Source organism: Oryza sativa, chromosome 3, assembly GCF_034140825.1.
Source record: "Oryza sativa Japonica Group chromosome 3, ASM3414082v1".
NCBI classification, from domain to species: Eukaryota; Viridiplantae; Streptophyta; class Magnoliopsida; order Poales; family Poaceae; genus Oryza; species Oryza sativa.
In genome coordinates, this window is record NC_089037.1 from 15,802,265 (window position 1) to 15,826,635 (window position 24,371).

At 41.5% G+C, this 24,371-nt stretch overlaps 2 protein-coding genes and 1 long non-coding RNA gene across 23 annotated transcripts; all 3 read left to right on the forward strand.

Moving 5' to 3' along the window:
* Positions 1-3,206: 3,206 nt before the first annotated feature.
* On the forward strand, positions 3,207-7,389 carry LOC9271829 (uncharacterized). The gene is made up of 5 exons (XR_010740271.1): positions 3,207-3,680; positions 3,787-3,899; positions 4,293-4,365; positions 6,173-6,303; positions 7,085-7,389. It is a non-coding gene; the product is annotated as an uncharacterized lncRNA (long non-coding RNA).
* Positions 7,390-10,786: 3,397 nt separating this feature from the next.
* LOC4333003 (uncharacterized) lies at positions 10,787-13,105 on the forward strand. The gene is made up of 5 exons (XM_015777804.3): positions 10,787-11,010; positions 11,083-11,156; positions 11,302-11,431; positions 12,127-12,396; positions 12,477-13,105. The coding sequence occupies exons 1-5, from the start codon at positions 10,882-10,884 to the stop codon at positions 12,744-12,746; spliced, it is 873 nt and encodes a 290-aa protein (XP_015633290.1). The 5' UTR covers positions 10,787-10,881; the 3' UTR covers positions 12,747-13,105.
* A 4,897-nt stretch (positions 13,106-18,002) lies between these two features.
* Positions 18,003-23,736, forward strand: LOC4333004 (protein LNK1). 21 transcript variants are annotated; one of them, XM_015775870.3, is made up of 12 exons: positions 18,003-18,088; positions 18,588-18,619; positions 18,939-19,051; positions 20,082-20,539; positions 20,649-20,928; positions 21,016-21,087; positions 21,588-21,657; positions 21,751-21,807; positions 21,912-22,183; positions 22,490-22,638; positions 23,111-23,240; positions 23,336-23,736. In XM_015775870.3, exons 3-12 carry the CDS (start codon positions 19,028-19,030, stop codon positions 23,447-23,449), a joined length of 1,626 nt encoding a protein of 541 aa, XP_015631356.1. In that variant the 5' UTR covers positions 18,003-18,088; positions 18,588-18,619; positions 18,939-19,027; the 3' UTR covers positions 23,450-23,736. The 21 variants fall into 21 exon arrangements, with proteins under 21 accessions (XP_015631356.1, XP_066164434.1, XP_015631349.1 ...); XM_066308337.1 differs by having other exon boundaries at positions 20,652-20,928; XM_015775863.3 differs by having other exon boundaries at positions 21,588-21,807.
* The last annotated feature ends 635 nt before the right edge of the window (positions 23,737-24,371 follow it).

The window sequence follows — 24,371 nt, forward strand, 5'->3', positions numbered from 1 at the left end:
AAATATATCACAAGTTCACTTTAGCAGACACCAAAGATCACTTTGTTCATTGTATATGAGGTTTTGGGTCGAATTTCGTTTCAGGACTACGTTTTCTTGATGGGCCTGAATAAGGTAGGCTGAATTCTTATTGTCCACTTGTTCTTCATAGGAATAAGTTCACTTTCAGTCCCTCAACTATAGCTCTAATCTGATTCCTATCTTGAACCGCAATAACGGATATCTCGACCCCCAACTATTAAAACCGGTGCAATTTGACTTTCTATATGGTTTTGGAGAGCGGTTTCGGTTACATGGCGCTTTGACTTAGTTTGACCGGCTGACTCAATATGTGAGGCTCATATGGTAGTAACTCATTTTTTTCCTTCTCTTTCTTCTCTCTTCTCACTCCTCCTCTCTTCGCCGGCAACATAGGTAGGAGGCGCTAGCGCCGTTGCTCTGCCTCATGGCAGGTCACCGCCACTCTGCTCAAGGCCGGTCCGCAGCCATGCATCGGGGCTGCCCAGCCGCGGCTCCGCCTGGTCAATACATCCATGGTGCTCAGCTCGCTCCTCTTTCCTCCCTGTCTTGCTCCCTTATGGTTGCGGCCACTGCTCAACTCGCCGTCGCCACCACAGCCGCGGCCCAACGCCGCCCACAACATGGAGCGAGGACGGGGAGCGGCAGCTGGGAGCATGCTCGCCATCTTCTCCGACGCCTCCGTAGCGCCATCGCCGTCTCCACCGCCAAAATTGTCCCGCCGGACACCGCCCGACGCAAGCTGCACAGGAGGTCGACGTCACCGTGGTGCCCGGCTCACTCCCTCCCCACTATGGCCGCCGCCTACCTCGCCGCCCATGAAGTGGAGCGGGAAGGAGGAGCGGCGGTTGGGAGCGTGCACCCCATCTCCCCCAACGCCTTTCGTCGCGCCATCGCCGTCTCCGCCGCTGTCAGCCGAAACCGTCCCGCGCAAGAGTTGGGCATCACTGCGGCGCCCGGCTCGCTCACTCATTCCCCGCAGCTATCGCCACGTAGGAGGTGGGCGTCACCACGGCGCCCCGGCTCGCTCCCTCCCCACCACGGCCGCTGTCCACCTCGCCGCCAGAATCGTCATGTCCACCACACCGTGCACCCCTTGTTTTGCCGCGTGAGAAAACATGGGGTAGAGATAGACGGAGTAGAGAAGGGAAGGGGAGGTTGTGTGAATGAGAAATGAGTCCCACATTTTTTTTTCTATTCTAATGTCATATAAGCGCCACATTCAGTGATGACCAGGTCAACACCACCACGTAGGTGTCATGGCAGCAAAACCACCGTCCAAAACCGTCGAGAAAGTTAAATTACACCGATTTTAATAGTTGGGCGTAAGATATCTGGTTAAGGATAGATTCGGCCACTAGTGCTAGTTAAGAAAGTCAAAGTGGACTTTATGGGTTGAAAGTTCTTTGGACCTGCAATTTGCCTCATGGGCCTGAATTTAAGTTGAGTAGGCTGAAATTGCCTTTTCGCAGACATTTTGATCTTCTCTGTACAAGATTACCGTGTAAACGACGCGCCATTTGGCACGCATACCAAATTATTACTTCCTCCGTCTAGATAGATTCTAGCATTTGCAGGGTACAACTCAGGACGCACACTAACATAGTGCACGAGAAACATACAGTCCCACTAAACGCGCACGCGTATGTGTACCCTATTAGCTAGCCGGGACCAACTTCGTGTGTGTGCCCTATTAGGGAGCTGGGACCAACCGAATCAGTCCCGAGTAAAAGAGGGGAAAAATTCCCCTGAGCGAGGAACGAGCGTCGAGTCTAAGACTTGACCGCTGGTCGGCACGGAACGAGCCACTGGCTCCTGCCACCCGCGCTAAGCGCGGTCTTCGTAACAAGTCGCAGTTCTAGCTACACTTTAACACAAATTAGTCAAATTTGTTTTTCTTTTCTCAGCTTATGTATCAAGTTTTGATTTTCGTTTCGTATTGTGATATAGCGGCGCTTTATCCCTTATACAATCGATAGATACGGCGTTGGCAGGTAAGTTTTTAATGAATTCAATCTTCCCTTTTTTTTCCATTGAAATTGATGTTTTTAGATATCTTTTAACTATCACGTGTTTATTATTCCATTCTATTTACGTCAAAAAATATTCTATTCTATTAATATTTTTTTTCCAAAATCAATTGTTTTATAGTTTCCCTTGCGATTCATCGCATCATTTTGTTTTCGCAATCTTGTTAGTTTTTCTTTACCTTTTTTTTTTTTGCCTGGCGAAGTTGGCTGGGCCAGGCAGGACGCAGGATGGCTTAGCCTCCTTGTTCCACTGTGCTCCCGTCCTTGCATCGCCGTAAGTCCTGTGGCCTCAACAGCCCACGGCAACCTTGAGCGGAAGAAGAGAAAAATGAAAAAAGAAAAAAAAAAAAGGAAAAAAAGAAAAGAAGAAAAAAAATCGGAGTGGCACCATTTGTCAATCCGTACAGGAATGGTGATGATGCGACATTAGCATATATGTGGCATGCCACGTAGGATTTCGGAGAGGTCGCATAGCAATTTTGGACTGAAATAACATATGTTAACAAATTTTAGTATCTTGATCTGTATTTAAGGGTTTGGGGATGTATACGACACAAGCACATAAGTGTAGAGATTAGCCATACACTTTACTCAAAAATATATTTAACGGTAGATTCAACGAAACTAAATTGGCGTTGTATATGTTACTGCTTCCGCCGTTCTAAAATATAATCACTTTTAGAATAGTGGTAAGTCAAACATTTTAAACTTTTGGCTATTAATAGAAAAGATAATCATGTAAGAATGATGTTGCTGGATTTATTATTAAACAAACTATTATAATACACAAATCTTTTTTCATTCAAAGCTACTTATTTTCATAAATATCATTGTCAGAGTAGTATCTTAAAGATCATGTTAAATTAGTCTTTCGAGAAAAAGAGACCATCTCTTTTGATGAAAATTGAGGAAATCTGACTTAAAAGGCAAACCTAAAATATCTTAATATGGAAGGAGTGGGTGTACCATTTTCTTTCCAGCCATAGCATTTTCAGTTTCGTTTTCGAGAAGTAAACATGTATGGTATATTCTAGCATATAATTCACCGACTGTATGTTACATCCTCATTTTTATCGGTCAAGATCATCCCGCTCAGATCCAACGCACCACGTCGCTCCCACCTCCCTTCTCTCTGCGGCAACGCCCACCCCGGATCGCGATCTCCGCCGTATCTCTCTCCCATCGCTCCCCTCTATATCCCATCTCAGCCACCGAGCACTCCCTTCACTATCGTCGGCGCAGCGCCCTCGATCTCCACCAGCGCGCCAATGTCCGCGCCGCCGCAACACCCAAGCCAGCGACGCCACCGATCCGCGCCGCCGGAACACCCGCGCCTCTCGCTCTCGTCTGTGCCGCTCCCCCCACCCCCTGCGCCCGCCGTAAACCCCTAATCCTCCGCGCTCCCCTCGCCCTCCTCACGATCTCCTCCGCGCCACCTCCATTCTCCTGCCAGTAGCCAGCCTCAAGGCCCTGCGCTACCCAGCCGCCCGTCGTTGCCGCTCCTGCTACGTGGATCTGGCGGCGGGATTTGCAACGGGGACGGCGTCGCGCCCTGCTCGTGCTGGCACAGAGGTTGGGGAGAATAGGATGTAAAGGTTCCTTGGCTTTGGTGAGTTATTCACCGTGATGCAGGTTTGCTTCCTCTCCGCCTCTCCGTTCATCTGTCAATTCGTGCTGATTATGCATGGCTGCATGTTATTGATTTTATTTTTGTGCGTTTGCAAATTGCAAACAACAGCTCTGTCCCTGGTGCAAATGGGAATGGGATCGCTCAGGGCAGTCTAAATCATGGAGGTTGTTTTGCCTGCAGGTTTCTTTCTTGCGTTAGATTGGTGGGACCCTCTCCAACGTGTACAGGAAGCTCCTTCCTCTTCTTGGTTTATCCTCGATTGGATTAAAAATCTTAGAAGAAATGTTAATTTTCAGTATTTAATTAGGAGCTGTTTTATCTGGGGATCATATCTTCATATGGCCAGCGATCATTTGTTTTGATGGTTTGACTTTGTTTCTGCTACTCAAAATTACATGTTTGTCGTCATCGGGTTTGCCTGTATATATACGATTAGCTGTGCTTCTAATTCCAGCCCCCAACGCTACAAGAGTAGTATCAGTGGAAGTGTTTCCACCTCCATATATAGTTTCTTATCAGTAGAATTACCGAATTACATCAGATATTATATATATTTTTATGCGCCATATTGGAAATCTTGTTTCATGGCTAATATTAGCATTCTTATTTTTCAGATCCGATAAATTTCAGGTTGCAATTTACAAGGATCTCTTTTGGCAGGACTACCAAGTTGCCTGGAATCTGGGGGTAAGGATTATTTGTTTTTTTGATGCGGTTCTTGGAAATCCTGTGAAATCATTGTTCTTTTCATCTTGTTCGAAGCCCATAGGTAAATCAAATCATGTTAGGAAACCAAGTGCTAATTTAATTTCCTCCAGAGCTGACAATTTATCCCCCGAAAACATATAATTAGTTCAATGTAGGCGATTTTCGGATTAGATCTATTCTATTAATGAATTAAGTTCAGGTGGAGCAGATTTTGTTTATTGCCCTGCTGATGTTGAATCTACCCTATAGTTCAACAAATGGTTTCACTCATCACTCATTCTTTCATTCCTCACTCAACGGTTTAGATCATCTCTCTCAGATCCAACGCATCAGAATCATCTACCCTATAGTTCAACAAATGGTTTCACGCATTCACTCATCACTCATTCTTTCATTCCTCACTCAACAGTTTAGATCATCTCTCTCAGATCCAACGCATCAGAATCAACGACGTAGCACGCGGGGTCATCAGCCGGAAAATCGCGTATGCGGGATCAACAGTCGGTTTTCTTTCCTTTTACATGGCATGTCGCCCTTCGCCCTCTGCCAAATCGCCAACCGCTGCCCTCGCACCCCCCATCCCGCGCCGCCCTTCGCCCTCCGTCAAATCGCCGTCGCACAGGCCTCTCCGCTGACGATTCGCTCCGCCGCTAGGACCTAGCGCAACCCCTCTCTCTCTCCCTCTCCCAGATCTGCTCTCGCATCGCCACGCCCGCCACAAGAGCTGCCACTGCCGTTGCATCGGTCCTCCATCATCGCTTCGACCTGCCGACCCCGTCTTTTCGCGCACCGCCTCGCAGGTCCACCACCGGCATTTCACACCTCCGGTGCTGTCATCCGGCCAAAGCAGATGCTGGGGGATGGAAGCGGGGAAACTGGGTGCTACCGACTTCCATCGCTGACTCCGCTTACCGTGCTCATGTGAAATCCATGGCGAGAGTCAGTCGTCGCTGACTTCCGGCGCTGCCTCCGCGTGCATCCGACGTCTACGGCAAGATTTCGTCGCGGACACAACGTCTCTGCGCTGGTTGATGCTTTGCATTGAATCTGCTTGTCTCCATCGGTAGCTACGGCGTGCCTCTTGGGCTGCACGTGGAACGCGAGGGCATCGGCGGCGACCATGGTCTCGCAGTGCTGAACATGGCTGACCTGCACCTCCTTGTTGTGGAGAGGATGGGCTGCCCGGAAATCAGCCTTCATGGCGACAACGTACCCACGGAGATTGGCCCTCTCCCCTCGGCCTCTCCAACGAGCAGGAACCTGCATCGATGCCTTTCAATTGAAATACGCTAAGGACTCAGGTACTTTTCTACTGATGTGTGCTAGACTGGTGAATATCACCTGTACGCACCTTTTGGAGTAGCTTGATTTCTCACAAGCTATTACCACAGCATTTTGGAAATGAGCTGATCAATGCTGATTAAGGTCTAGCCTTTTTCTATGTTATCATACCACCTTTAAAATAGTCTCAGGTTGACAGGAACAGGCTTCACTTTTTCTATGTTGTCATACCATCTTGCTAATTGAAGCGCAGTCGGCATGACAAATCAGTTCAGGGCAAGGTAGCTTCAATTAGTGCAGAGCAAAAGGAAATAAGGCTAGAACAGAACTTTTTCTGACTGTAGGTCCATTCTTTTCCCCTTTCAATTGGTTGATAGATAGAGGGACAATTCAGACTTCTAAGTTACAATTATGCCTTAATGGTTGAAAATGAGGAAGATATGTATTTTGTTTTGGTTTCAAAGTGAGTTGTTATTTATAAATTAACTGTAACTTGCTTTGTTAGGGAAAAGTCAACATTTATGCACAACATCGGCAGCAGTGATCTGCCGTGCATGACCACACCGATCGGATACCTCCTATGCCTATATCCTGTTATTTCCAGTTGACGTCCGTAGTTCCTCCTCATCATTGAAGGTAAAAGAATTAGCAATATATTAAACAGTTTCTTTTTTTCCTGAATCATAAATCTATCTCATTTTATGTCGGTTGTTAAAACATATATTTTTTATTTGATTTGTATTATTATATATGGTTTCATGGGGAGATATGGCCATTCTTTGTTTATGAGTTTGCCAATTGATTAGAGCTAATTCATTTGGTGCCAATCGTCTACTGAATTTTTTTAGCAGTATATGGATTTTGGGGAAGAAATAAGGTCGACTGACCACTGCTTTTCTGTTTATTTTAATCAAGCTTTCGCTGTTCATAACTGCACTAATTTAATGAGATTTCAAGTTGGATTTTTTAAGCACTAAGCACTAATGGAATAAATTTGTACTTTCGGCTCTGTACAATGTTTATCTATCCTGTGAAATTAATGTATGTGAAATTAATGTATGAAGTATATTTGTGATATAGTCAAATTGACAAGGAAAATCATTTAATTTTGCTTGGGTAGTCTGGTATGTTGTACAATATTGTGCATAATTTTTTTTAATGAATACTTGCATAAAACAGATGTTGTTATTTCAGATTCAGCATATGGTATATATTACAGAATATGTATATAGCTAAGTTAAAATTTCAGAATGTAAATGTGCATACATGGAAGCACATGATAAGACAGTTTAAGTTATAAGTTACCATGGCTACGATTCTGAAAGTCTAAACCTTTGGATTCATCGACAAATGTAACTCTGAAAGTCTGAACTTTGGTTTTAAAGTCTAAAAGTGTGAAATTACGAACATGCACTAGCTTATATCGATCGACCGATTGAGGCATGGCCCATGCTGACCAACGGTGTTGCCGCGGCCGCCATCTTCACCGTCACCGACATCTCTTAGGTGAGGTTCCGCCATCTTCACCATCACTGACAAACTGATCAGTTAATAAATTGTTGTCTTCTCCAACAAATACATGATACATCTACTATTCTGTACTTTCGCATAGTTACTCTGATTCTCCAATTGGTTTCGATTGAGTTTCTATCAGTTTTTTCTCTCTCTGTCAAAACTACAAGGGAAGGCCATATATGCCATGAGACTGATTGCACTGCAGAACACGTTCCTTCGTGCCCGGTAGTGCAATTTTATTTCTCTATTGCTACGTGTGGTGAATGAAAATTATGGTGGAATATTCTGTTTTTAGATCAATGGAAGCTATATGTAGAGGTAAAATGTGTAATAATTGCAGCCTGTTTTGTTGTAATAATTTGGGAGATGAATTAAGAACTGAATTTCCAAATTTGATTGCATGATGTATCCAATTTAGGAAATGAATTGAGTTATAAATCCTTTGCTTTTATGTCTGAAACCATATTTGTACAGCATGTCAATGAAAATAGTCAGTGTCATGTATATATCATCACTATCCATGGATCAGTTTAGGTTTTCTAAGTAAGCATGAGGTACATCACCCACATTCATTTGGTTTTAAACGAATTTTTCTACTCCCCCGTCCCATTTCAAGTGCAACCATGAGTTTCCATACTCAACTTTAATCGTTCGTCTTATTTGAAAATATTTTATAATTAGTATTTTTGTTATTATGAGATGACAAAACATAAATAGTATTTTATGCGTGACTTATTTTTTAAATATTTTTAAAAAATATTCAAATAAGACGGACAATCAAAGTTAAGCACATAAAAGTATGGCCGCACTTAAAATAGGATTGAGGATTGGAGGGAGTAACATTTATGTTGATGTGATCATATCCTTCCACTTTGAAGTTCTGAATAGAAAAGGTTCTAAAACGAACATGTTGAACGGTTAGCTCTTTTAATGCATAGAAATACCTTTAGACATGTGAATCATATTATGAAAAGTGGTTATTCCTTTATTGATGTACACATCATTGTAATATGATGCACAATATTATATTACTGTATTTTGCATGAAATATATCTGATGTACGATATAAATTGAGTTAAAGCTCAATTGCTCATATCTATATCATAGAAGACACTTTTTTTTTCTAACATGAAAATTTAAAAGTTATTAAAGATAATACAATTAGACCGTAGCGTTTAGCACGGGCATATTAAATGTTGGAGACGGGCATATTAAATGTTGGAGGTAGATGGTAGTTCTCCGATCATTTTCTGATCCGAGACCGGCTTATTCCTGGGCCTGCACGCCGGTAGTGAGCCCCCCTGCATCGGGCCCGGTCGCTACAGGGATGGGCCCCATGTTAGTGGGCCTGACGGGACGTGGCGTGCCAGAGGAAGGCCACCATTTGGCCCAAGGGCCCGAAGGCCCGTACGCGGCTGGACCACTGGCGGCCGCGGGCCGGTTGGTCGGTCCGGATCGGACGGACGCTGATGTGTCGCGCTCGCGTTTCCGCGGCGAATCCCAACCGCTCGTCGCGTCGTACGCAGAGTGAGTGGGATCCTCCACCCTCCGAGTCAAACTACAGTACAAACAAACACACATGATGTTCCACGACAACAGCTGAATCCTTTTTATCGTTCATGCATCTGCTGATAGGGGGTGCTACCAAATTTAGCGTTATCCAACCAACTCCCCCAAACTCACGTCACCTACTACCAATTCACGAGGATTGAAACAAAATAACGGGCTGTCCTCAAAAATTTATTTTTATTTCCTAAACCGGAAATAGGTAGAAAAAAACTGATCTCTCCAAAAAAAAACCCAGATTTTCCCCTAAAATAAAAGTGAGCCATTCTATTAAACAAACAATTTTGGAAATGTAGAACATTCTCAAGTAATAAACTAAAATGGAGAAATCGAGAGCCTTCTAACATTTGAACAACTACTTTGGTTCTTCCAATAACCAACCAGCTCAGTAATATGATAAAGTATCTACTAAACATATCTTTATTTATTTGCCATCTTTTGGCCACTATCAGAAAAATAAATAGATAAGGAAAAGTAACATTAGAAAAAAATATTATGGTTTTTTCCCTCAAAATAGAACATATTTCAGATATTGGTTACATTGAAAGCTAAACTCACATTAAGAGATTCTTTGAAATAGTAATACTCTTGAAGCAAATTATAAAATCAATTTATTTTACTAAATATATGTATATGCAATTGACTAATGGGCATATAAGATAAGCCATATAGCAGGCACGCCAATAAGCGCACTGATTTTCTTGTTGATAATTAAAATATCACTCAAGGTTACTAATACCAACCAACATTAAGCTATAACAATAGACACAATAATGATTTTTGAATTGTATGCCAGTTCAAGTAGACACTCGTTGTGACTGTATGGCCAAGAAACTGTTGAGAGCGAGCAGAGCATTTCTTCAAGGAGCACCGACCTAATTATCTCATACAGTATATCAGTTAATAGTAGTGAAGGCAGGCTCACCATTACCAGTTTACCACCCCTATCTTTTAAAATAGCATAGGAAAAAAATGTGAAAATACAGTACCACTCTATAAAACTATTACTAGTCACAAAGTGCACCTATTTTATATGTAGGCTCCCATCGAATGGCCTAATAAGCCAAAGAAAAAACCAATTTTAAATTTTCAAAATTAATTTTAAGTTTAATTTTGAGATATTTTCAACGTAATTTCTTTTTTAGTATTGACTTTCAAGTTACCAGTAACACATATAAAAATTTTACATACAAATTTATTTTTATTCCCTAATAGGGAAAAAAACCAAACAATGGGGCATGTAGTACTATACTTAGGCTGTGTTTAGTTCACACTTAAATTAAAAGTTTATTTGAAATTGAAACGATGTAATGAAAAAGTTGAAAGTTTGTGTATAGGAAAATTTTGATATGATAAAAAAGTTAGAAGTTTGAAGAAATATTTGGGAACTAAAGACGGCGTTAAACAAGCGAACGAACCAACCAACTACAGTGCTTTCACTGATCTGGTTGGCCGTCTGTGTACGTGAAGCCCGTGCGCGATGTGCTACAGCACCCCATTTTTCACCCCCGGTACACTCCCCGTCCCACCGGCACTGGGAGAAGAAAAAAAAAGAAAGAACACCTGACCCCACCTGTCAGTGGGCAGTAATTACAGTAGCCACGCGTATGGACTAGACTAGACCTCACCCTCCTCCTCCAGCTCCAGCCCATCACACTACTAAGGCCCTGTATAGATGGGACTAAAACTTTTAAGTCCCTATCACATCGGATGTTTAAAAATTAATTATAAATATTAAACGTAGACTATTAATAAAACCCATCCATAATCTTAGACTAATTTGCGAGACGAATCTAATGAGCCTAATTAATCCATGGTTAGCCTATGTGATGCTACAGTAAACATTCTCTAATTATAGATTAATTAGGCTTAAAAAATTTATCTCGTGAATTAGCTTTTATTTATGTAATTAGTTTTGTAAGTAGTCTATATTTAATACTCTAAATTAGTGTCTAAAGACAGAGACTAAAGTTAAGTCCCTGGATCAAAACACCACCTAACTACTACTACTTCACCTCACGAGTCTCACGCACGCACCACCTCCCTTTCTAGAGAGAGAAATAGCACCAACAAACAACAACGCCTATAGTCTAGTAGAGCCTAGAGAGAGAAAGCGCGAGGAGAGGAGAGGAGATGGAGCGGCCGGCGCCGGTGAGGAAGTCCCACACCTCGACGGCCGACCTCCTCGCCTGGCCGCAGCAGCAGCACCAGCCCGACGGCCACGCCGCCTCCACCCCCTCCCCCGCTCGCCGCCCCCACCAGGTTTCCCCTCCACACCGATGACCTTCTTCTTTTTTTTTTTTTTGGTTGAGCTCACGCATCTCGGATTTGCAGCCATCGGAGGCGCTGAGGAAGGTGGTGTTCGGTGGCCAGGTCACGGAGGAGGAGGCCGAGAGCCTCAACAAGAGGTAAGGAAATGGGGGATCCGAGGTGGAGGTGGTGGTCGTCGTCGTCTTGATCCAGATCAAGCGTGATCCCGACCTGCGCGCTTACTTTCTCGGCTTGGATTGATCGATTGATTGGTTGGTTGTGTGTTTGTGTGTGTTTTCTCAGGAAGCCATGCTCCGCGCCCAAGTGGAAGGAGATGACCGGGAGCGGCATCTTCGCGGCCGGCGCCGACGGGGAGGCGGAGGAGCCCGGCAGCGCCGCCGCGCCCGGCCGCGCCGCCCCGCGCAATTACCAGGTGCTTGCTTGCTTGCTCGCTCGCTCTAGGGAGATGCAATGGAGCGAATTCACCAGATTGGGGGTTTTCTCTCTTGCACTAGAGTAATGCTAGAGTAGATATTATTGTTGGAAATTACACGATTTCATATGATGGGTGCATAATTTTGCAATGCTGTGTTGCTTGTTAGCGTGAAAGTTATGAGAAAAGCTCGCGGCGTTGTTAATGCGTATTTTAGCTTCTCTGTGGAACAAATTAGTTCAGATTGATGGGTTGAACAAAACCTATTAATCCAAGTTGTAGTTAGTTGTTTGAACTGAAAATTGCTTAGCTTTTCGTTTTCTATACTATATTTTTGCTCTACCCACTTCAAATGTCAAATATCATCATGCCAACGTATTGGTCTGATTACATGGTAAAAGTTCCCAAATGTCCTACTGTAGGGTTAATTTGTTCAACAATGAACATTACTACTAGCCTTGTTTTTCTTTATGGGTTGCTGTTGCTGCCATCGTTTCTCGCTTCACAATTTTATTATCTATAGAATGTACTTAGTGAATCTGCGGTATGGGCAAAATTGATAATTATTTTTTCAATAAAGGGGAGCCAAGGAGGGGCAGTAGTATTGTCTAACATGACTTAGGTTTACTGCATTACATCAGATGAATCCATAATGAACGATATGGAGATTAAAGCATTTTTTTTAATATCTGCAGCCAGTTACTGTGAGCCACATTTCATTTGCTGAGGATGGAAGTGTTCCTCCCAAAAAGCCAACTTCAGTGGCTGAGGTAGCAAAGCAGCGTGAGCTTAGCGGTACTCTGCAAAGTGAAGCAGACAGTAAGATGAAGAAGCAGATTTCAAATGCAAAATCAAAGGAACTCAGTGGCCATGGCCTTTTTGACCCTCAAGATGTAAGGCCTAATGGGGCAAGGAACACAGCAAATGGCACCGGTGCCTCACACACACCTGTGAGAAATGCAAATGTACTGCTACCTGCTTGTTCCTTCATTCGATTTATGTGTCCTGAAATGCAATCTAACAAATAACTGTTCTCCTCAAACAGGTGAGCAGCTTCTCGTTTGGGGAGGCCAACACTGACAGCGTGACGAAAACTGCAAAGAAGATAACTGGCAAGAAATTCACCGATCTCACAGGCAACAACATATTCAAAGGAGACGAGGCCCCTGCTTCTGCGGAGAAGCATCTGAGCACCGCGAAGCTGAAAGAAATGACTGGGAGCAACATATTCGCGGAAGGACAGGCGCCAACCCGAGAGTATCATAGCGGGAACCGCAAGCCTCCTGGCGGCGAGAGCAGCATTGCGCTGGTTTAGCATTCTGGTGGACACCGTCGCTGTCCGTGTTTTCCTCTTTAGGATGAACCCTAGGAGTCGTTCTATCAGCAGATTGAGCTGCCAGTTTGCTTTCCTGTTTCGACGGTTAGGCATAAAGTTTGTTTCCTGCTGATGTGGGTAAAGACAGGCTATGCTCTCCTAGCATAACATTTGTTGTGGTGTTGTAGTTTGGTATGGTCAGTCACTTTGCTGTGACATACTCAAATGGAACAGCCTACATGGTGTGCGCTCTCATTTCTGTGACTGAAGATGCCGTTGCTTTGGTGTCTCTCCTTTCATTGTGTACGCCAGATCTGTACTGTTGACAAATAATAAATTGGTTGGTATGTTGCCTAAAATGCAGCTGTGAATACAAAGTGAAACGTCTCCTGTTCAATTCCTGGCGTATATATATTATAATGCACATACGAGATGCGGCAAGCGAGTGAGTTTTTAGTAGGGATTTAGCGCGGTTATGAATTAATCTTTGTTTTTCATTATTCAACAGCGTACATCTTTTCATGTAATTGAAAGAAAAAAAGCAATTATAAATATTCTTACCTAACGATTTGGCTGACCGGGGCTGTTGTGCATAGAAAACACCATGACTGCTTTAGGCTTTCTTGTGCAACAGGGTCTATGAGAAGATGATCAACGGTAGTCCCTTCTTGGTTTTCTACAGGGCAGTTTATTTAGGAAGGGTTTTTTTTTTGGATGTTTTTCTCTAGTGGCGTGCTTGGTAGCTAGGGACAAATACACTTTTATAGTCATGTCGAAAAAGCATGAAGCAAGTGTTCATCACTAAACCGCGTTGATCCATAAATTCTTGCTCCAATCTAATAGCCGATAATCGTAATTCTAGATGAATTATTTTACCTCAAACCTAGTTATTGTTTCATAAAACAGAAAACATTGGTTGTTGATTCAAAATATCGTAGATACATGCTAAAACCAACTTTAATAATCTAGTAGTTTTTAAGGGATCAGTTTAATCAATTCTCTAAAATATAAAGCTGGCTATTACACCCTAAAATATGGAAAACTAGTGCAACAAATGTTATATTGTAGTTTTGTCTACAGTTTTGGTATGTACGATGATGCGACGGTAGAATTACTTACGTAGCAAGCACATTAGCGTATTTCATCCAAGTCAACCCAACATCTTCCTTTTGTCTCTACTCCCTAAAAGTGCAGCTGACCATCCGCCTCCCTCCCTCACGTGGCCTAAGTAGTACGTGCACCCCTGCCATGAAAAAAAAGAAAAAGAAATGAGAGCATTGCGGTTTGGATAAAAAACTTGTTAGCCAACTGTTGTCCCGTAGTGTTCTTGGTCTTCTACGGGACAATTGTTCAAGGGATAGTTTCTCTAGGGAACATGCATGGTAGAACGGTAGGAGAATGAATGTGCTTTTATAGTAGTAGAGAAAGAGCACAATAACAATGTTCTTCACTAAACCATGTCGATACATATCCTTATCTCCAATCTAATGGCCGATAATGATAATTTTATAGAATTATTTACCTCGATCCTAGCTACTTCCATAAAAGAAAAACTTTGGAGGTTGATTCATAAAATTGTAGATATGCGCTAAAACAAGCCTTAAACGTCCAGTTTTTTAAGGGGTTAGTCTAATCAACCATCTAAATTAAAATATGAAGCTAGCTATTACACCCTAAAGTATGGAAAACTAGTTCAAACTAATAGTCATATCGTGGTTTTTATATAGTTTTGGTATGTACGATGATGCGATGGTAGAATTGTATACGTGCATGCACATTAGCGCATTTCATCCAAGCCAACCCAACGTCTTCATTTTGTCTTTACTACCTAAAAGTGCAATCGAGCATCCGCCCCTCATCCCACACATCACCTAAGTAGTACTAGCACCCCTCCCATAATAAAGAAAAAGAAAAAGAAATGAGAGCACGCTGTTTGGTTAAAAAAAACACGTTGGCAAACAGTTGTCCAGTAGTGTTCTTGGTCTTCCATGGGACAGTTTTTCGAGGGATAGTTTCCTCAGGGGATATGCTTGGTAGAAATGCAGAACCGTAGGAGAACGGATGCACTTTTATAGTAGTAGAGAAAGAGCACAATACCAATGTTCTTCACTAAACCATGTATATTCATATCCTTACCTCCAATCTAATGGCTAATAAGGATAATTTTATATAATTATTTACCTCGATCCTAGCTACTTCCCTAAAATTAAAACACTCAAGGTTGATTCAAATTCTTGTAGACATGCACTGAAACCAACCTTAAACGTCAAGTTTTTAAGGGATTAGTCTAATCAACCCTCTAAATTAAAATATGAAAGTAGCTATTACACCATAAAGTATGGAAATTTGGTGCAATTAATAGTTATATCGTGGTTTTGTATGTAGTTTTGGTATGTACAATAATGCGATGGTTGAATTACTCACGTGGCATGCACGTTAGCGCATTTCATCCAAGCCAACCCAACGTCTTCATTTTGTCTCTACTACCTAAAAGTGCAACTGACCATCCGCCCTCCTCCCTCACGTCACGTGAGCGGTACATGCACCCCTCCCGTGAAAAAAGGAAAAAGAAATCAGAGCATGCGGTTTGGTTAAAAAGAACCCATTGCTCAACTGTTGTCCAATAGTGTTCTTGGTTTCCTACGGGGCGGTTTTCCGAGAGATAGTTTTCTCTGGAGACGTGCTTGGTAGGACCGTAGGAGAATGAATGTGATTTTATAGTAATAGAGAAAGACTACAATACTAATGTTCTTCACTAAACCATGTCGATCCATATCCTTACCTCCAATTTAATGCCCGGCCGTTAATGATAATTTTATAGAATTATTTACCTCGATCCTAGCTACTTCCATTAAAGAAAAACTTTGGAGGTTGATTCAAAATATTGTAGATATGCACTAAAACCAACCTTAAACGTCGTTTTTAAGGGGTTAGTCTAATCAACCCTCTAAACTGAAATATGAAACTGGCTTTTACACCCTAAAGTATGGAAAACTATATCGTGGTTTGATGTGATGGTAAAATTGCCTACGTGGCATGCACGTTAGCGCATTTCATCCAAGCCAACCCAACGTCTTCATTTTGTCTCTACTACCTAAAAATGTAGCTGACCATCCGCCCTCCTCCCTCATGTCACGTGAGCAGTGCACCCCTCCTGTAAAAAAAGAAAAATAAAGGAGAGTATGCGGTTTGGTTAAGAAAACCCCTTGGCTTTCTTGGTTTTCTACTAGGGCAATTTTTGAGGGATAGTTTTCTTTGGGGATGTGTTAGGTAGGACTGTAGGAGAATGAATGCAGTCTTACAGTAGTAGAAAGAGCACAATACCAATGTTCTTCACTAAACCGTGTCAATCCGTATCCTATCTCCAATGTAATGATAGTTAATGATAATTTTATAGAATTATTTTACCTAAATCCTTACTACTTTCATAAAAGAAAAACCTTAGAAGTGATTCAAAATATGGTAATGTGCTAAAACCAACCTTAATCAACCCTTCAAATATATGAAATTGCCTATTACACCCTAGGTTATGGAAAACTATGGAAAAACTAGTTCAAACTAATAGTCATATTATGGTTTTTTTTATGTAGTTTTGCTATGTACTCCATCCATTCCAAATTGATCTACATATAATTTTTTTAATGTTATTCCTAAATGATCTACATATTTGTGTTCATTCATTAAGTCTATTCGTTATTTGTGCCTTAGAGTAAATGGACATTGATGCATGTATCCATGCACACAAGCTTTTATAACCCACATGCAATATCTTGATTTGCTATTGGCTAGGAAATAGTGGGAATGGTGCATGCATTGAGTTTGTTGCTAGCAGGGGTGGATCCAGGAACAAAAAATTGGAGGGGCTCAATTACACAGTTTCTTCAATCTCTAGCCATCTAAAGATCTTTAGTTTATCATTTATGGTGAAAAAAATCGAAGGGTTGCTCCGTGGGGTATCCATAGGTCTTATGGGTGTAGGGGGGACTCGAGTTCCCCCCCTGCACCCACGTTGGATCCGCCCCTGGTTGCTAGAGTAAATATAGTATGAGAGAGTTATTAGCTTTTCTTGGTCTCGGTGTACCTATGAAATATGTATATCAATTTGGAATGGAGGGAGTACGATGATGTGCCGGTAGAATTGCCTACGTGGTATGCACGTTAGCGCATTTCATCCAAGCCAACTTAATGTCTCCATTTTGTCTCTACTACCTTAAAGCGCGGTCGTCCATCCGCCCTCTTCCCTCACGCGAGCAATACACCCCTCCTGAAAAAAGGGAGAACATACAGTTTGGTTAAAAAAATTATAGTATCACGTGTTTTTTACTCGATGAGAGCATACGATTTGGTCACGTTTGCCACACCAATGAGCACGCCTTTTAGTGTAGGCCTTCTTTCAAACCCAAAACTAGGAATAAAAAGAAAATCGATAATGGAATACAACTACTCTATCTATAATATAATATATTCCAACCTGCACCATTCTAAAAAAATCAAATCTCAAATAAATGTTTGTCTTGATTTATTGCTAGGATTTGAATTTTTTTTGAAAAAAAAGAGTAGTACTGGATAAGAAACATCTTAGTAATATAATATTTCTATAGATACGTAATACATACGTAATTCTAGAATATGTTTTGTTCGGTACTATTTTGCTATAACGTGTGACGGAGGTGATATTCGTAGTCTCCGGTGCACCCTGATCGTCCTGAGACGCCACGCCGGGGGCGCGTCCGAACGAAAAATGCGGGAAAAAAAAAACCAGTGCCTACCTCACCAAACCAAGCCAAAAACCGCACCGGAGAGCGGAAAAAAAGTAAGAAGAAAAGTCGTTGGGTGTGGGCAAGCGGGCCACGGCATCACGTGCCTTGGCGCTCGCCTAGTCGGCTTCGAGAACCATCCGACTGACGCGTGGGCCCCACGCTTCGGCTGTGGGGCCGCGGCCGGGGGGCCAATCCGGGGCGAGCAACTGATCGGATCGCGCCGGGCGCTCGCGTCCACTACTTCCCCACAGCCCCCGGGCCCACCTCGCCCCCTCCCAGCCGCTAGCTCTCCCCCTCCCCAATTACTACTAGTACTCCACCATTTTTATTTTTTTATTCTTTTACTTGCTGGCTACTACTACTACTTGCACTCCACGCCCTCATCCCATCGACCCACCCATCTCTCCTATTCTCTCTTCAAAAAAAAATCAGGAAATTTAATCGCGAGGAGGAGAGAGAAAAGAAAAAAAAAAGGAAATTCGCAGGAGAAATCCCTGGAAGCCTCTAGAGACCGCGCGAACAGGAGACCCCGAGGAGCAGAGCAGAGCAGAGCAGAGGCGGCGCCAGCTTTGGGAGCTCTCGGTTCGTTCGCTTTCTCTTCCGCTTCGTCTTCTTCCTTCCTTGCTAAGCGCGGAAGCGCTCGTTTCGTTTCGGGGATTTTTTTTAAATTTTTTGGGTGAGAAATTTCGATTACTCCTTGTGTGTTTGTGTCCTTGTGTTCGGTGTGGTTTGGTGGTGTTCGGCCTCGGATGTTGAAGAGATGGTTTTAGTTCGTTGTGGTGGGGGTGGGGATTTGGATTTGATGTTCTGATCTTGCTCTCGAGGTCCGTCGTTCTGTACTTCTGTGGCTTTTGCTTCGGCTTTTCGTTTTTTGCTGGTGTTAATTTCTTGTTTTTTCGTGTTTTGTCGGTGTAATTTCTTGGTTGATTTATTTTTTTCTTTTCGCGGAAGAACAGTTGGATTTGGATCTCTTCCATGTGTTGAATTTTTTTTGTTTCTTTTTTCTTTCTGGAGGTCCATCAGAAGTTGCTTCTAATTCTGGGATTTGGAATTTGATTCTCTTTTGCTTCTTACCTTGCAGGGTTTTGATCCAGAGCGTTTGGAATTGGGAAGGTGAGTTAATTCGTTCTCAGTTCCCTCTTCTTCTCGCTGTCTCGCAGGTTCAGTAGTTGTTGCTTTGCCTGTTTTTGGTTCATCTCGGAAAAGTTTCCGTAGGTTTATTTACTTGTTCATGGCATACGATGAGGAATTTGCCTTTGCTTTTCTTATCATTTGACCTAGTCAAACGTCCTCTGGGATTGACTTGTTTTTTATTTTTATTCAAAAACTATTCATACTAATCTGATTGAAAAACATGATTTTTTTTGTTTAATTTACATACTTTTTAGTTCGCAGATTACTATAATCACTTTTTTACCTCTCTGATTTGCAGGATTGATCAAGAACTGGGGATCCTGAGTTGAATATGATATCAAATCCGGTGAATTGGTACAGTTTCGGTCCCGGATAGAATTTGTAGTGATGCCAGATTGGAGGGTGGGCGAGGTAATCTCTTTTTTTTTTCAATAAGAAAATTAATCATTTTCTTGCCTTCTTGATTGTATATGGGCATATGGCATGGTGATAATTCTTATATGATTGATCTAGCTCAGGAAGAAAATTCAAAACATTAAGGTAAATTACAGTGGATATTTCTGGCATGAAGTAAAACAAAAATGAAAAGAGAATACGTCTAGGGAATTATACTCGGTTCTCTTTTGAGGAATATGGACTTCCAAGTGGTACATGTCGAGAAATTAGTCTGCTCAGTTTCTTTATTCCCCTTTTAGTCTGCCAAATTGGTTTTACTAATCCTGGTAGAAATAGAATACTGTATATATGCTGACATCTGTTGTACATCGAATATACCAGTATATTCTGAGTTAAAGCTAATTTTGGATTCAACAGTAACTAATGGTTTTACTTGAAGTCTTTTCCCTGTTATTGGTTAACTTAAATTGTTTACTGTTAGGTGTCAATTAGCTTTTCTTTTGTTGATAAGCTGGTGATCCAAAGAAAAGAGGACATGTGGATCTCGTGTAACAATTCTCTTTGTTAAGTGTTAATTTTCATTTGCATCCAAGTGTGCTAGCCACCCAAGTAGAGCTGAAATTCTTTTTGTCATGGATAGATGAGTGCTGTTAGTGGGATAGATAGCCCCTCGTCAAAGGTACCAAGTGTCAATCAGGGGATAGTTCTATTTGGTTGAAGCAGAGTTGACAAGTAATATAATACAATTGGTGTTTGATTAGCGTATACCCTTCACTCCTACAGAAATAGTGAGTTAAATTCGTAGGCAAAGATAGGGCAATCCTACTAGGCAATCCAACCAGATATTGAATTCTGTCATGGATCAAACCTAGTCTATATTGAATTCCGCCAGGAATCAAACCCAGTCAATCATTTTTGTTGCATTGAACCTTGGATGCTCTCTTGTTTCTCTTATCATTGCACTGATTTTTCATGTATTAGCCCCATGACATGTAGACTTTAGTCCTTTTTCCCCTTTCAAATACATAACATGTAGCTTCTTCAGTTTGAAGGTAAGCTCAAGGATGGATTTGCTCGGAGCAATAATAGCGAACATGAAAATGGAGCCGGGACTGTGAGTATATCCAGCAAGAAGTCGAAGCATCGGGTTGACAGTGAAAAAAAACCCCATGTTGACATCTCTGGAGTGATTGATTCAGATTCGCAGAAATGTAATTCAGAGCAAATCCATTCAGCTAATGGGATAGTATCCCGGGATGTCAACCATGATCACATAGAAAACTGCAAAGTTGAATCAAATGATTTTCCCTTGAATACTATCTCTGAAACAAGATATCCAACAGACAATTGGAACAGTTCTCAGTTTGCTCTGAGCAATGATGGTTCACCTGTTCTCAATAATCAGAGTACTCCACAAACTGGTCATGGCTATGGAGATAATGATCTAACCTACATTGATTGGCCTGCTATTGATAATTTTGAGGACGTCGACAACTTATTCAGGTATTCAGAATGTTTCCCTTGCTAGCTTCTAAAGTCTTGAGACAGATTAACTTTAATTGGTAGTAAAAACACAATGCTATCCTTCTAATATACATTGTTTTCCTGGAAGGAGGTGTGATTCCACGTACGGTCAGCAGCAACTTCCGAACACGGATGAACTGTCATGGATTCCTTCTTCAGATGCCATGTACTCTTCTGATGTTGCTATGCAACCAGGGTTTGAATCCTCGTATTCTGATTATGGTATCCTGGATGACCTCTCCGCATTCAATTGTACGGAAGATAAATCCCTGACAACAGCTGATCCTTCAAGTGCTGTATGTGACGAGCAATTCGATGACTCTTATCTGTTCAATGAGCAAAAACCTGAAGATGTTTATGGCGAACAGGCAAGTAGAATGATTGCTAGGTTGAATTAACTGGCACAAAGCATTATGCTTTTTTCATTCCTTTTTCTTCTTTTTTTTTTACCATAGGCTTACCAAAGGGATGCGATGGAATTGTTGTCCAGCGACCAGATATGCACTGGGCAGGAAAACCTAGATATGGTAATTTGACCTTTTCAATTAGTTGAATTAAAAAGATAACCACATTAAAATCCGTATTTTGTCATTGGTGCGTTTCGAATAGTACAAGTGTAACTAAGATAATGTTTTTCATATTAAGTTCTAACTTTCTCTATCTGCAACCATTCTCTTGGAAGATTGGAACCAAAAAATGATTGAGTTCAGCATTAGCCTCTTTCATATAAAGATTATTTTTAATTTGTGTCCTATTTCCCTTCTGCACAGAAGCCACTTAAATATGCTTGAGCATGATCCTACAGTGCAGTAACTACCTAACTGCATTAGTTGTCATCAATATTCATAGTGCATTTTTTATGGGATTGTTTCTGTAGTGCAGCTTTAGGTATGCGAGTAGGCCTGTAACATCACCTATTACTATTACTTAACTTTCTCTTGGTAGAATGATGTCCATTAGAATGGATTTTTCCCAGTAAATCATAAATTTTGATTTCTTCTGGTTTATTGTGATGATCTTTACGCAGATTGGAAATCGATATTCATCGGAAAATGCCATGGAACAGCCTGAAGATCAGAAGTTTTCTATAGCTTCAGGTTCTCAACTAAGCTCTTCTCAGAATTTATTGAACCAAAAGAACCACTTGGATTCAACTTCACCAAGTAACATAACTTCTGAGTCCTATCCAGAAAGAAATTGCCAGATCATTCCATCTGGGGCTTCCTTTGCAGAGAGAAACTTGAAGGGTATTATATGTGCAAAATTGTCATACGGAATGCTTTCTAGTATGTTTTCCTTCCTTGTGGTGTAATTATCTTATTCAACGTTTAAAACTCTGTATTGAGTGCAGTGCAGAAGAAAGTGGCCAGTTCGGCATCAGGACAACTTATCAGTGATAATGTGACTGGACATCCTGGTCATCAAACATTGACAAGAAGGGCTTCATATCCTTGTGAGAATCATGAAATTGGAAAGAGGTCCTTAGGAAAAAGAGGTTTGGGTCATTCTGATGTTGCAATGGGCACCTCAATGGTAGTTGATGGGTCCTTCGTATCGTCTATTTCTTCTGATAACTCAGTTGAAGAGAACAGCTTTCGGCAGCTTCAGGATGCAGTTAGTCAGGTATAGCAGTTTATTTTCTGCAATGTGGTCCATTTTATGGTTGTGCATGAACTACATATTTGATATATCTTTCCTCCAGCTCGTAATTTAATTCTAGCGACCTTTTTCTCCTTGATGTTCCCACTACTACCTCCTTATGTCTTGACATTATAGCTCCCTTAAAAAAACAATCATAGCCTGGGGATTGATTACATTCATGGTCTGTAATAGCGCAACATAGTTATAACTAAAGTTCATATTTGTACCTGCATCTTGGATATAAGCTATATTTTTGCATTACTGAGTTCTTTTTCCTTGCTGTTTCAGTTGGATGTGAAAACAAAAATGTGCATTCGAGATGGGTTATACCGCCTGGCAAGAAGTGCGCAGAATAGGCAAGTCTTCCCAAATACAATGAACAACAATGGAGATAGCCACAATGTAAAGGACATGCAAAATGCAGAAACTTCGGGAAAGTATGTTGATTTCTCAGAAAACATGCTCTTTGTACCTCTCTAATTGTTAAAAATATTTATGAGTTCTATTACTGGCATTTTCCAGTGAAATACATTTCTCATATCGTTTGACCTGCAAACTTGTCTGTGCTATCCAAATATCGCCACTTATGCATGTTTGACCACATGCTACTACCTTATATCATTATGAAGTGTTGAATCTTATTTAAACGAACTATTTTTCTTAATTGATTCATTTTGAGGATTGATTTTTTTATGATGTGTTTAAAAAAAAGCTCGTTTAGCAATTCTACTGAAACACAACCTTTTTGACCATTTAGGTGAGATCTAGGTTATTGCCTTATTAGATGTTACCCTTCTATTATTCAGATAGAAGATTATTTGTTGTTTACATTACTTAAAATTTTAACACAGGTAAGAAGGCCGCTTTGTCTATATGTTGCCTTTCCACTTTGATATTCCTGTTTTGTAGGTTTGTTGATCCTGGGAGCATCGAGACACAGACAAATCCAATTGATCGGTCCATAGCTCTGTTGCTTTTCCATCAGCCATCAGAGCATGTCACTGGAGCTGTTGATGAAGCGGCTTCACTAAAGTCACATGTTAGTTTATGTTCCATTTTAACTCACTGCTCGGATTTGTTTGCTGTCATACTTCCCATGGCTAGCAAAGTCATGAGTTCTTTGTTGCCATGCAGAATGATAACCACCAGGCTGCTGCTAAAAACCAAAGAGTGATGCATGCTTCATCTGTACATTCACCAAGAGGGCAGGGAGACCCCATGGATGCAAAATCTTGCAGAAACAACTGAAGTTATCTCATGAAGCTTCAACAACTGTGACTGTTAATATTGTACTTGTTGCTGCAAACCTTTCTCCGTTTTGATCCGATCATGCAGTTAGCAGCTGTGTAGTGTGTACTACTACTCTAGTCGATTAGTCAGGTACAGGCAAACTTGTAACACCAATTTAACAAGTTAGATTGGCTTTTGACCATTAGCTTTGTATCTTAATTATTGAGAAGGTCGTCTGTGCCGTGGCCATTCGTGTCTGTTCTCACTCACATTTTGTGTAATCTCAAACATAGATTTTTTTTTTCTGTTTTCAGCTAACTATTTTTATTTTCTGAACTAACACCATTTCATGTTGTTAAAACAAGCCAACTCTGTACTTCTGTTTTAAATGATTGCTGGGGTGTGTTACATGTCAGTCATTCAGTGGTTATGGACATGTCAGTCATTCAGTGGCTGTGGTCTGCTGAATGCGCTTAGAAGACGTAAATGGTCGGTCCAATAATGTTGTATGCAAGTTGGCCCTGATTAGTTTAGCAAGTTGGATAGACTGGAATCACTGGATAGAGCATAGATTTCTTAATTATTATTAGCTTGACCAATTGCAATTGGACATCCATCCTGGCTATATTGTAGGTTAATACGTCAGTAGCCACTCAACACGTAGTATTTTGTTTTATTTTAGGATGGAAGCGACCGTGGACTGCTAGAAGTAAAAATGGGTTTTGTTAGCTAGTTTAACAGCGGGTTAGCAAATTCGATTGGTGAACACGATCACGCGCGTCAGCAAAGCTCCTGAAGTGGGATGGTACCCAGTTGGCAGTTGGCACACAGGCCACACATCACATTTTTTTTCTTGAATTTATGTGGTGCTAGGGCGGTGAACCAAGTAATACTTCCTCCATTCTAAAACGTATTTAAAATGTTATAAAATATAACAATT

Coding starts and splice junctions, on each gene's coding strand:
- LOC4333004 (XM_015775863.3), top strand. CDS start 19,028: ATGCCAGATTGGAGGGTGGGCGAG. Junction 21,808..21,911: donor TGCAGAGAGAAACTTGAAGG/GTATTATATGTG, acceptor TATTGAGTGCAG/TGCAGAAGAAAGTGGCCAGT. Junction 22,639..23,110: donor AATGCAGAAACTTCGGGAAA/GTATGTTGATTT, acceptor CCTGTTTTGTAG/GTTTGTTGATCCTGGGAGCA.
- LOC4333003 (XM_015777804.3), top strand. CDS start 10,882: ATGGAGCGGCCGGCGCCGGTGAGGAAGTCCCACACCTCGACGGCCGAC. Junction 11,011..11,082: donor CCGCTCGCCGCCCCCACCAG/GTTTCCCCTCCA, acceptor TCGGATTTGCAG/CCATCGGAGGCGCTGAGGAA. Junction 11,157..11,301: donor GCCGAGAGCCTCAACAAGAG/GTAAGGAAATGG, acceptor GTGTTTTCTCAG/GAAGCCATGCTCCGCGCCCA.